Raw genomic sequence first — 13,334 nt, forward strand, 5'->3', positions numbered from 1 at the left:
GCAGCGTGGATCCATTGGATCCAAAAAGAGCCTGGTTTTCAAAGAACGGACATCCCTAGCCAGGGACTAAGCTTTGCTGCATGTGGGCTTTCTTGGTTAGGGAAGCCCCATGCACAGCAAAGCAGAGTTGGCTGGGTCCCTGTTGCTCCCCCAAAGGAGCAAAGGGGACTCAGCCGGCTTGGCTTCGCTGCATGTGGGGCTTCCCTAATCAAGAAAGCCGGCGTGTGACAAAGTCGGCCGAGTCCCCTTCACTCCTTTGGAGGAACAACAGGGACCCAGCCGACTCGGTTTCATCTGCCTCCTTCTGGCAATGGGGGAAGGAAGTGAGGCAGGTGCAGCAGACCCGGCTGGGCCCATCACTCCTCCAGAGGAGACCCAGGCAGCTTGGCTTCACTGTATGCGGGGCTTCCCTAACCGGGAAAGCCCACGTGGAGTGAAGTAGCACAGGGGAATCCCCACTGTTCTCTCTACTCTGTCATCATAGATCAGAGACAACAGTGGGGATGCCTCCCCCTGCCTTCTCTCCAACTCCCAGCAGCGGCAGAGCTTATGGAATCATAGAATCATGGAATAGCAGGGCTAGAAGGGGCCTACAAGGCCATCAAGTCCAACCCCCTGCTCAGTGCAGGAATCCGAGTCAGAGCATCCCTGACAGATGGCTGTCCAGCCTCGTCTTGACCGCCTCCAGTGTGGGAGATCCCACCACCTCCCTAGGCCATGGGTTCCATTGTCGTATTGCTCAAACAGTCAGGAAGTTTTTCCTGATGTTCAGCCGGAATCTGGCTTCCTGTAACTTGAGCCCATTATTCCGTGTCCTGCACTCTGGGATGATCGAGAAGAGGTCCTGGCCTTGCGCTCTGGGACAACCTTTCAAGTACTTGAAGAGGAGGGGAGGGGCTTGGTTGCCAAGGGAGCACGGCCCACATTGGTGGCACAAGCCTTTGTGGGCCAGATGCAGACCCACTGCGGACTGAATTAGGCCCATGGGCTGGAGGTTCTGCACCCCTGACATAAAGGGCGGATCAAGGTAAGATGAGTTGCTTTCCACTGGCATTTATAAAACACTTCAGAATAAGAGAAGAGGAACATAGGACACCAATTTGTGCTCAGCCCATCGATCCGTCTGGCCCAGTATGGTCAACACTGACTGACAGTAGCTCTCCTGGGTTGCAGGCAGGGATGTCTCCATGCCCTGCCTGGAGATGCCAGGATTCAATCTGGGCCCTTCTGCATCCAAAGCGAGTCTGCCAGCAAGCCATAGGTCTTTACTGATCATCTATTTTGAACATATGAAGCTGCCTTAGACCCAGAACTACACAGGGGCGGACCATAGCTCATTGCTTCACACACAGAAGGCCCTAAGTTCAGTCCCCAGCAACTCCAGTTAAAAGTATTACAGAGCAGCTGGTAGGCAAGACTCTCCCTCTATCCGAGACCCCAGGGAGCTGTTGGGCAATACTGGGCTAGGTGCTTACTATGTTCCTACTCAATCAGTACAGCAATCCATCTCATTTGGTGCGATCTACTCTGTGTTAGTAACTCTCCAAAACCTTGGGCAGGGAAGATTTTTCGCAGCTCTGCTACTACTTGAAATCCTTATAGCTGGGGATAGTGGAAATCTGAAACTGGAGCAATTCTGAAATAGAGTATTGTGGAAAGGGGCTGGCTGGCAGAATAGAAGAGGCGGGGCAATTCTGCTTGCAAAACGGGTGCTCAACCACTGCGTTGTAGCTCCTTCCCGAGACACAAAGTTTTGCAAACTCATCAACAAAATAGTTGAGTTGATGCTCCCGGTATCCAAGCGGCTCTTGCATCAAGCCATTTACTCCAGCAGGTCCACATCAGCTTTTTATGTTTTTGAGACATAATGTGATGTGATGTTGAAGAGGTGACTTTCTGAACCACTTTGCTCTTCCTATGCTTGCAGAGTGCGGAATGATGGCACTGGGTCAATCTGGATTGTCCCCTCCTCCTCTGGAAAGGCGAATGGGTGCAGCAGATCCTGCTGAGGTAGGGGAAAGACTTTGAGAGCTGACAGAATGCTGTCAGGATTGGGACTTTCTTCAAAAGGAAGCCTAAGCCTGTTTATATTGGCTTCACCAAAAAGTCTCAGAGGAGTAGGTCATCTGAGCTACTCTCCATGCAAATTGGATGGATGTCTTTAATTGCATCTGCATTTTTAATTGCAGTTGTAATTAACTGCAACTGCAAATTGCATGGATGTCTTCAATTGTAATGGCATCAGTCATCTGGGCTACTCTCTATGCAAATTGTCTGTGCTAGCAACATCTGAAAGAGTGATATATAGGCCTCACTTGCGAATGGATACTTGGTCTGCTTCTACTGAAGTTTATGTGTAACCTATTCTTTTTTTCTCCCTAGAATATTGTATTATTTGAAACTGAGGATTTTAGAGTATGTTGTTGTATTTTGAATTTTTTGGTTTTGTTGTTTTTGTTGGTTTGTTTTGTTGAAACTCACAATAAAAATTTGATTAAAAAACAACATAGGAAGCTGCTACATATTGAGTTAGACCATTGGTCCATCTACCTCAGTGCTGACTTGCCATGGCTTTCTGGGGGTCTTCCCTAGCTATACATGGAGATGCTGAGGGTTGAACCTGGCACCTTCTGCAGGCAAAGGATGTGCTCTGCCATGAGCTACAGCTCCACCTTCTTCCTGCTTTATTTGAGTGTTATGCAACCTCTTACATTCTGAAATACCTGTCTAAGCCAGGGATGGGGAACACCCGACCCACGAACCACATGCGCCCCCACCCCCCTGGACTTTCATGCTGTTCCGCTGCCTTCTGCTACCAAATTTGTCACAGAGGCAAAAAGGTAGGAGTTTGCGATTGAATTTCATTGGTGTGGCAGCAGCAAAAGGGGTCACTTTAGCTTTAAAACAAGGCATATGCTCTCAACTTGCCTTGTCTTAACTGTTAAGTATGGTTTAATGTCAATGGACGTGCATATTACATACATGTAAACCAAACACATACAAGAGGGATCTTTTGGCATTGAACTCTGGGCGCTTAGGGAACCTTATACCCCCCCAAAGCTGAGAGAGTTGGTCTTTGAAAGCAATTCTTTGTTCTATTAAAGAAGAATTTAAAATGAATTAAAGTCACACATCAGGGGAATTAGAACCATACACTCATCTGGGGAATTAGAATCATAGAGTAACACTAAGAAGGTTAAAAATAACAAGCATTTACAGTCAATAGTGAAGCTAGGTGCACTGGGATGCCTAGAAGATTGTGTGTGTGTGCGTGACTCAAAAGATAAAGTTTTGATTTCTAACTCTGTGTGTGTGTGTGTGTGTTTAAAAGAGAGGTGATGGAAGTGTGGCACTTCAACGAGCACAGTTTAATTCCTAGCAAGGTGTGTGTGTGTGTGTGTGTGTGTGTGTAGCTGATCATGGAGAAGGGAGGGGGGAAGAAGTTTCAGCTGGGGATAATTTTAATGTGGGGGAGAAAGACAGTTTTGAGGGATTGTGAGAGAGTTTTGGAGGATGGGGTTAGAGCAAATACAGGGGTTTTGGAAGAAAGTGGATGGAGAGGCATAAAAGAGCAACAGGGAGCTCCCAAAGCTCCCTGTTTGGAGTTTGTAATGAGGTGGAATATTAGGGAAAAGGGAGGAAAATAATAATTAGAGTATACACCACTTAGAAGGAAAATAGAAGATAATGCAAAGATTTACCTCTCTGCATCTGCTGACTTGTGAAGTGACAGGAAGAGCTTCTTCTCTGGAAAAAGAAGGGGAGACAAGAGAGGAGGAAAAGTGTGTGTCGGGGGGTTGCTCTTCTAAGCAGAAAGTGTGAGGGGTCTCTCCTGGATGGAGGGAATCCTCCTTCCCTCTCTGCAAAATCCATGGATTTGGGTTGCTGTTTTTATCCCTCCTCTCAGGATTTAGTAGTCAAAATAAAACAAAAAAGTTCCTCCTCAAAGATTGCTCATGGATGTTGGAAAATGGACTTTTAAGTGTCAGACATTAAGGGAAGAAAGAAGACAATGGGCTCGTTTTTTTGTGAGGAAAGGCTGGGAGTTGAGGGGTAGTATTTTCTCATAGAAGTCTCTGGCTGTCACAGGCCCAGGTGAGTAAGATAGCCAGGGGGATTTTAAACAGGGCAACAGAAGAGTCATGTGGGCATGTCTGCTCACACAGTATTGGGTATTCAGGGTCTCACAGCTTTAAAAGATGTTGAATTATGTATTCTTCCTTCTATGTGGCTTAAACAAGAAGGTTAGAAATCAGTGTAAAGTATTTCATGGTGGGGGCTTCTGTGACTGTCATCCTAAGGCAAGATCTGAAACTTGCAAGTGTTAACACTGAGGAAATCAGGCAATCAGAGCACAATGGCTGGCTAGATAGTTGTTTGCAAGAAATCTGCAGCTTCACTTGGGACATGCAAGGCCTCAATATCCTAGTGGAACCTGCTTTTCTGCTCTTCTCCAATACCCCCAAAACCCAGTCCCTTCCAGATACAGGCCCCTTCTTCCCAAACAGCAGAATTTGGGGGTGTCTTGTAACATAACGCTAAATCAGCCATTTTGGGCTGTGCTGCTGAAAGTCAGCAGCAAACCACTGCTTTTTTTGCTGCCACCGTCACACCACCAAATATTGGCAGTGTAATTATCATTTTATGATTCCTAGACTGCACAGTAGCCCAAACTCTCTGGGCAGTTCACAACAATTAAAATACATGATATGACATTAAAATACAAGATAATTGTTAAAACATTTATATTCAACTGTAATAAACACATTTAAACCAATTAAAACCAACAGAATACCATAATTACAAAATAGTAGCAGTGGGCAGAAGTGCAGCTGCTGGTGGGTTTCAGGCAGGGAGTTGGCCCCCGGGCCCCTAGAAATTGTCCAACCCTGGTCTAAGTAGATACAGGGAATGTCCTCTGTGTGGAAGGCAGGCTGATTCCCTGTGTCTGGCTTTGCCACTGAGAGGGCTCCCGAGGTTCTGCAGACTTGCTGAGGGCTTTTCTGTTCTTGCAGAAGCTGGTAACCTTTGACGATGTGGCCGTGCATTTCACAGCAGGGGAATGGGCCCTCCTGGATCCAGACCAAAGAGCCTTGTACAGGGAGGTCATGCTGGAGAACTATGAGAGTACGGCCTCATTGGGTATGGAGCCTTCTTTGTCATGTGGCAATGAGCCAGGAGAGTTTGAAGGAATCGAAGTGAGCCATCGCCTCTTGCTCAGTCTGATTCCAGGAGAATGGGCTTATTAAAGAGCTTGTGTTTAGTATGGAGTTAGAGGTTTTATTTTTTTGCCTCTTCTTCTGTGAAGGATGCAGGCTGGGCTGGGAAACATCAGTCTGCTGGTTGTGCCTCCTTGCTAGGGTGACCACTTGTGAACCACACAAAGAGAGGGCATGCATCATCAAAAAGGAAAACAGAAGAGGACACTAACTTGCATGAAATTCGCATCTGCTAATTTATATGTATAGGTGCAAATGTAGAAATAATTATAACTTAAATAGAAATACAGTCCATCTCACTGTAGTGTGGAAGACTGTGACCTGGGTGCCTTGCTCAGTCTGCCGTCCAGGTGCTTTGGATGGGTTTAGCTTCAAGGCCCTGCTCTTCCTTCTGATGGTTCTTTACTTTTATATTGGACTCAGACTGGACAGCCCTTCAGATCAAGGATGCCTTCAAAGCAGAGGTCAGTCCTTTGGCTGCCCTTCAAGTAGAGGACTGTCCTCTGTAACAGAAGACACACGGCCACCCTACCTTTGCCAAGCAGCTAGTCTGGGGTGTGTGTCCCCCCATTTCCCAGGGGATACCAATAGGAGACAATTATTGCCTTCAGTTGTTGCTCGTGGTCTTCCTGAAGGCATCTGGTTGGCCACTGTGAGAGATGGGTTGCTGGTTTAGGAGGACAAGATTTGTTCAGATCCAGTAGGGCTCTTCTTCCAGCCCTGGATGGGCGGGGTGTGCTGCCCTCTTTAGCCTCCCTCCCTCATTCCTCCAGTATGGGACCAAGAAAAAGAAGGGCCCACTAACTGAGGGGCACTCCCCACTCCCTGTGCTTCAGTCCATCCAGTAGCTATGGATCCTCCTTCTCCAGGAGGGTTTGAGAGGGTTTGGGTGAGTGTTGGTCAAGGATGATTTGGGTAATCAGACCGAACTCCTCCTGACATTTGCTTATTCCCGCATCTTTCCTGCATGGGATGCCCAGTGCCCAAGCCTGCCCTCGTCTCCCAGCTGGAGGAAGAGCCGTGGCTGCCCAGTCCTCAGGGCTTGGATGGAGTGGACGACGCTGAGTCAGACACCGGCTCAGGTAACAGGATCGGGGTGTGACACAGGACTGATGGGCAGCATCCAACTGTGCCATTCCGTTAATGCAAATGATGTTGCGCTAGTGGAAACTAGGTTCTGAACTATGTGCAAGAGAAGAATCGAACTGAAGTTACATTTGCGCAAGCATGGCTGCGCAACTGGTTTTACATAACTCTTGTGCAACCCGCTGTGTAACCAGTTGCGTGTTCCACTTGTGCAACCGGTTGCGCAACTGCTTGCGCACGTTGTACAACACGTTGTGCAAGCAGTTTCGCAACTGCTTACACAACCAGATGCGGAAGCGGAAAGATTCAGCAGAGCTCTGCTAGCGCTCTTTGAGTTTGCGGAATGTCACTGTTGGAGTTTGCGGAATGTCCCCATGAAGGCAGGGATGGGGAATGTCTTTCAGCCTGAGGGCCGAATTGAATTTCAGAGAAGCTTTCAGGGGCCGAATTCCAGTTGTGAGAGTGGCTGAAAGCAAAAGGAGCGGGGGAAAGGCAAAAGAGGTGGGGCAGAACTACAAAAAAATACCAGCATGTTGTAGTTCAAAGCTCTTACTGCTGTGTCTGCTTGAGCATCAAAGAGGGCTTATATGTCTCTGAATACATTCAAACTCACATGTATACATGTGCTCCTGATGAACCGAGAAAGAGAAGAATCTTTTCCAGAGACAAGCTGTCTACATGGTAGAGAGTATGTTGCACTCTGATAAAATGGTGGAAATTAGCTTGGGAACATTGACAGTTGAAATGGAGAAGTTTTATTTTACCAACATTTACAGAAAGAAAAATGATTGGGTAGTACAGGGGCGAGTAACGCGCAGCCCGTGAGCTCCATGCAGCCCCCCTAGCTCTTTTTGTCACCCCAACCCATTGCTGCCACCACCACTGAATTTGCCAGCAGATTTTTCTAATGTGTCCTTTAACGGTTATAAGAACACATGCTGTGGTTTGCTGCCATGCCACCGTATTTCAGCAGCGTATTCGGAAGTTCGGAGCCAGGGGGGGCAAGAGTGTGGCCCCTGGTAGGTTTGAGGGGGTGGAATTAGCACACAGACCCCACCCCTGGGTGTTGCCCACCCCTGGGTTAATATATCAGTCCTAGCACTAAACTGGCAGTATTCCTAAGAGTAGAGAGAGAGCGGGAAGAAACCAAGGTGGGCAGTCACAGTTTCCCAAACAACAAATAGAGTCTCCGACGTGGTGCCCATGGGTGCCAATGTGCCCGCAGACACCTCTTTTAGCGCCTGCCGGACTCCATGCCTCACCTGATTTTATTTTAATTCTTAAGGTTTTTAAAATTATTTTTAAACTGGGAGTTTGGCATGCTAAGTGCTCCCTTCCAGCGGCATCTTTACTTGAGTTCAAAAGAGTGGTTTTGTGTTTGGGAGCTCAGCCCCCCCCCCTTGCACTCCTGTACATAGGTTCTTAGGCAGGTTTCTTTTGTTTTATTCTTACCAAAATGCCTTCCGGGAAATGAGTGTTTTGTGGCTGGCCTTGCCTGACAAGGCAACCATTTCTAAGCCCCCTGCCATGACAATGATTTTGTGAGAGTGCCCACAGCACTCTGAACATTCCAAATGTGCCCACTAAGCCAAAGAAGTTGAGGACCCCTGAGCAAGGGTGATGAGCAGAAGGACAATAAGCTACCACTGCCTGCTCCCTTGCCTGTCCTGAAGGCAACTTCCCCAAGGGTCACCCCAAAACTTAAAGCTAGTGCTCGCCACACTTCAGCAAGGGTGGGGTGGGTGGAGAGCTCCACATCTCATGTGACATCTAGCCCAATCATCATGCAGTCTGCTTTCTGAGTTTCCTTCTCTGCCAGATTCAAGAGCAAATCCTGTTTTTCCGTTTTATTTCTCCTATCAGGTAACTCCAGGAAAACACACTTCTGCCCAGAATGCGGCCGATGTTTTGCCTTCAAATTGTCTCTTGCCAGACATCAGAGAATCGAAGCGAGAGAGAAGCCCCTGGAAAGCTCAGAGTGTGAGGAACGTTTTGGTCAAAGTACAGATCTTGTGAGTCATCAGACAACCTGTAGGGGAGAAAGACCCTATCAGTGCTTAGAGTGTGGGAAATTGTTTGCTCATCAGTTTGTCCTTTTGACCCACCAAAAGATCCATGCTGAAGACAATCCGTATAAATGTTGGGAATGTGGGAAATGTTTTGCTCAAAACTCAGAGCTTCAGATCCATTGGAGAGTTCACATGGGAATAAAATCCTACAGATGCTTGGAGTGTGGAAAATGTTTTGGTTTGCATTCATCACTGGTGAGCCATGAGAGAGCACATAGAGGAGAAAGGCCCCATAAGTGCTTGGAATGTGGGAAATGTTTTGTCCAGAAAGCAAAGCTTGTGCGACATCAGAGAATCCACACAGGAGAGAAACCCTACAAATGCGCAGAGTGTGGAAAATGTTTTTCTGAGAAATCCGTCCTTCTGAGGCATCAGACAATTCACAATGGAGAAAGACCGCATACTTGTGTGCAGTGTGGAAAAAGTTTTGTTTTACCATCACAACTTGCAATCCATCAGAAGATCCACACAGGAAAGAGACCCTACAAGTGCATCGAGTGCGGGCAGTGCTATTCCCGGAAACAACACCTTCACAGACATCAGAGAGTCCACACAGGAGAGAAGCCATACAAATGTTTGGAGTGTGGGAAATGTTTTTCTGAGAAATCGCATGTTATCATCCATCAGAGAATTCATACAGGAGAGAGACCCTACAAATGCATGGAGTGTGGGAAATATTTTCCCCAAAACTCGCACCTTCGAACACATCAGAAAGTCCACACAGTAGAGAAGCCATACAAATGCTTGGAGTGTGGCAAATGCTTTCTCAAGAAATCATACCTTTATAGACACCAGAAAGTCCACACAGGAGAGGGAGCACATAAATGCTTGGAGTGTGGGAAATATTTTTCACAGATAGCAAACTTTCAGAAACACCAGAGAGTCCACACAAGAAAGAAAGTATATCAGTGTTTGGAGTGTGGGGAATGTTTTGGTCACCAATCAGCTGTTTTAACACATCAGAGTGTTCATGCAGGAGTAAGAATGTACAAGTGCATGGAGTGTGGGAAATCTTTTGTTGAGAAATCAAATCTTGATAAACATCAGAGAGTCCACACAGGAGAAAAACCGTATAAATGTCTGGAGGTTGGGACGTTGTTTCCCCATCATTCAGACCTTGGGAGCCATCGGGCAATCCACAAAAAAAGAGGACCCCATGAATGCTTGGAGTGTGGGAAATGTTTTCCCCGGAAAAAGAACCTTGAGGTACACCAGAGTGTCCACACAGGGGAGAAACCCCATAAATGCTTGGACTGCGGCAAATGCTTTTCCCAGAGTTCACAACTTCGTATACACCAGAGAATTCATGCAGGGGAGAAACCACATAAATGCTTGGAGTGTGGCAAATGTTTTCTCCAGAAATCATACCTTCACCTACACCAGAAAGTCCACACAGGGGAGAAACCGTATAAATGCTTGGAATGTGGCAAATGTTTTCTCCAGAAATCCTACCTTCATCTGCACCAGAAAGTCCACATAGGAGAGAAACCCCATAAATGCCTCGAGTGTGGAAAATGTTTTATTGTGAAATCAAGCCTTGATAAACATTGGAAAGTCCACACAGGAGAGAAACCTAATAAATGCTTGGAATGTGGAAAATGTTTTTCCCAGAAATCATTGCTTCGTAGACACCAGATGATCCACACAGGAGAGAAACCACATAAATGTTTGGAGTGTGGCAAATGTTTTCGTGAGAAATCATATCTTCATGTACACCAGAGAGTCCACACAGGAGAGAAACCACATAAATGCTTGGAGTGTGGCAAATGTTTTTCACAAAAGCCAACCCTTGTGGCACACCAGCGAGTCCACACAGGCGAGAAGCCACATAAATGCTTGGAGTGTGGCAAATGTTTTTCCCAGAAATCAAGCCTTGTGGCGCACCAGAGAGTCCACATAAAGAGAAACCCTATAAATACTTGGAGTATGGAAAACATATTTTTGAGAAATAATTTTTTGATAAACATTGGAGAGTCCACACAGGAGAAAAACCCAATAAATGCTTGGAGTGTGGAAAATGTTTTTCCCAAAAATCCCAGCTTTGTAGACACCAGGGAGACTGCACAGGAGAGAAACCCCATACATATCTGGAGTGTGGCAAATGCTTTTCCCTAAAATCAAGCCTTGTACCACACTAGAGAAGCCACACAGAGCAAAACCCCATTGCAGTGTGAGAATGTTTTTTTTCTAGAAATCACAGCTCTGTAGACACCAAAGAGTCTTTAGATGAGAGACAGTGCAGAAATGTTTTAAGCCGAAGTTGGGGAACTAGCTTAGGTCCATTAGCTGGATTGCCTGCCTGACCCTTCAAGGGCTGGATGACATCAGGCTCAAGGCCTGGATGAAGTCAGGGGGCAAGGCCTCGCCCTCTGATGTCATTGGCTCCCTGACTGAGCCACTGGCTGGCGGAAGGCAATGAAGTGGTGAAGTGGATTCAGCTGCAAAGGCTCTCGTGCCACTGCTCCCCTCTGAGGGGACACGTGGAGGGGCCCACCTTGTGGGCCAAATTTGACCCATGGGCTGGAGGTTCCCATCCCTGTTTTAAGCAGTGTATTCTCGGAGCTTCACAAAGGAGAGTAACTCCCATTCATGCTTGGAATCTGGGAAACACCCCCCCCCCATTGCAAATCATACTTTTATCTACACCAAAGATTCCACACAGGGAAGAAACAGCATAAATGCTTGCAGTGTACAGAGTGTTTTTTTTCTGAGAACGATCCTAATGTGTGAGGCACCCATGAGTTCATATGGGACAGGGCATTATTAAATTCATATGGTGTTTTATCTCAGTGGGTTTTTTAAATATAAAACATTTTATTAAATTTTCATATGAATCGTACAGATTCAAACAAATAGCAACAACAAAACACATGGGGCAGCTTATGATCTCTCAAAGGCGGCACAGATAATTAACCACTGAATTCAGTTCCAGGTTCATTTATCCAAAGGAGTCCTTCCATATAGTTGCATGTGAAGTTCGTGGCACTCTTTTGGCGGCCTTGTTTTTGATGAAATCCATAAAGCAGTACCAAGAACTGGTAAAATGGTCTGTTACCCTCTTAAGTATTCTAACTTTGCTGGTAAGATTTTCAGCCAGAGCAATTGACCACAAAAGACTGTGCCGTAGATCTAGGGTTAGAGATTTGTCCCTTTTCCAGTTAGTTGCTATCACCTGTTGAGCAGCAACTGCCATAAAAGTAACTGCTTCTTGAAAGGAGTCCATTTGTTTCCCCCCGCACAAAGGGAGAGCAAAGCTTCCTTAGCATCCAGCCTGACCTGAAATTTTATTATCTTCTTACACTCATTAAAAGTGGGTTGCCAGCATTTCTGTATCAGATCGCGTGTCCACTGTGGGTGAAAGTATGTGCCAATATGTGAACAAATTTCACCAGCACAGAGGGCTTAGGGATTTTAGATCCTACTCGGCAGCAAAGCGATAAACGTCATTTAGAAACCACTCTCATGCATCAACCACAGAGGCCTTTTTGTACAGGTAGTGTTCCATACAGCAGCAGCATTTTTTTTTCTTGCGGGTCACTGTCCCAGCTTGTTTTGATTCCATCAGTAGACCCCATGATGTCTATAATCAACCATTTATATATCAGTGAGGTTAAGCCCTTTGTTCTACTTTTCACTTCAACTATTAACTGCTCTATTTGTGTCACCAGTCTTAATAGCCTGAGTTTTTGCCATGTTGTTGGAGGCAAAGTGTAGGATTTGATGTAGTTGGTACCACGAAGAATGTGCATTGCCTAGTTGTTCAGCCGGTTGAGGGCTTGCTTTCATTTCTGTACTAGTATATAGATATCTTACCCTGTAGAGATTACAGGATTCCCAGCCCTTAAATTGTAACTCCTTATCCGGATTAGCAAATAATGGAAGTGGCAAGGAAGGGGATCACTGGAGACACTGAACTTTTGAAAAGCAAATAGCCAATGTTTCAAGGAAGCATGATGTAGTAGTAATGGGGGACTTCAATTTCCCCGATATTTGTGGAAAGACAAATTCTGCAAAACGTGGCCCCTCCAAGAAATTCCTGACTTGTGTTGCTGATAACTTCCTCCTACAGAAAGTAGAGGTAGGAACTAGAGAGTTGGCTATCCTTGACTTCATCCTAAACAAGAGAGATGACATAGTGGGTAAAGCAGCAGTTGCAGGAACTCTGGGGGAAAGCGACCATGTTATACTTGAGTTCATGGTTCTAAAGGAAGCAAAAGCTGAGTGTAGCCAAACCCGTACCCTGAATTTTGGGAAAGCTGATTTTAATAAACTCAGAACAATGATAAGGTCCCATGGCAAGTGACTCTAATGAGAAATGGAGTCCAAGATGGGTGGGAGTTTTTAAAAAGAAATTATCAAGGCACAATTACAAACAATTCCAACAAGAAAAAAGGGAAAACAACAGAAGAAGCCAATGTGGCTTCACAAAAAGCTAAGAAATGACCTGAAAACAAAAAAGGACACATATAGGAATTGGAAAGAAGGCCAAGGAACAAAGGAAGAGTACAGGCAGATAGCACAGAATAGCAGGGATGGCGCCAGGAAGGCTAAAGCTGAGAACGAGCTGAGGTTAGCGAAGGATGCTAAAAGCAACAAAAAAGCTTTCTTCAGCTATGTGCAAAGGAAACGACAGAGGAAAAATGGTGGTTCAGCTATTAAATAAGGATGGCAAAATGATAACAGATGACAAAGAAAAGGCAGAAGTACTCAGTTCCTACTTTGGCTCAGACTTCTCCCAAAAGAAGGTCTATGACCCCCCTGGCAAAGGCGAAGTACAGGCTGAAGGGGCAGGATTGCAGCTTGAGATCGATAGGCATATGGTTAAGGAACACCTAATTACTTTGAATGAGTTCAGATCTCCAGGGCCAGATGAACTGCATCCTAGAATAATAAAGGAACTGGCAGAAGAACTCTCAGAACCACTGTCTATTATCTTTCAGAAATCATGGAGGACGGGTGA

The 13,334-nt window shown here is 45.9% G+C and overlaps 1 protein-coding gene across 1 annotated transcript in view; it reads left to right on the forward strand.

Moving 5' to 3' along the window:
- The window catches only part of LOC146356036 (uncharacterized), a 54,512-nt gene extending 41,694 nt beyond the window's left edge, over positions 1-12,818 (forward strand). The window contains exons 12-15 of the mRNA XM_084830000.1: positions 1,928-2,010; positions 5,016-5,142; positions 6,200-6,301; positions 8,169-12,818. Coding sequence (XP_084686126.1) covers positions 1,928-2,010; positions 5,016-5,142; positions 6,200-6,301; positions 8,169-10,489 — 2,633 coding nt within the window. The 3' untranslated portion in view covers positions 10,490-12,818. The remainder of the gene's footprint in view (positions 1-1,927; positions 2,011-5,015; positions 5,143-6,199; positions 6,302-8,168) is intronic.
- The last annotated feature ends 516 nt before the right edge of the window (positions 12,819-13,334 follow it).

The sequence above is a fragment of the Heloderma suspectum genome, chromosome 2, assembly GCF_057233095.1.
Source record: "Heloderma suspectum isolate Gila_16-S chromosome 2, 16-S_ref, whole genome shotgun sequence".
Classification (NCBI taxonomy): Eukaryota; Metazoa; Chordata; class Lepidosauria; order Squamata; family Helodermatidae; genus Heloderma; species Heloderma suspectum.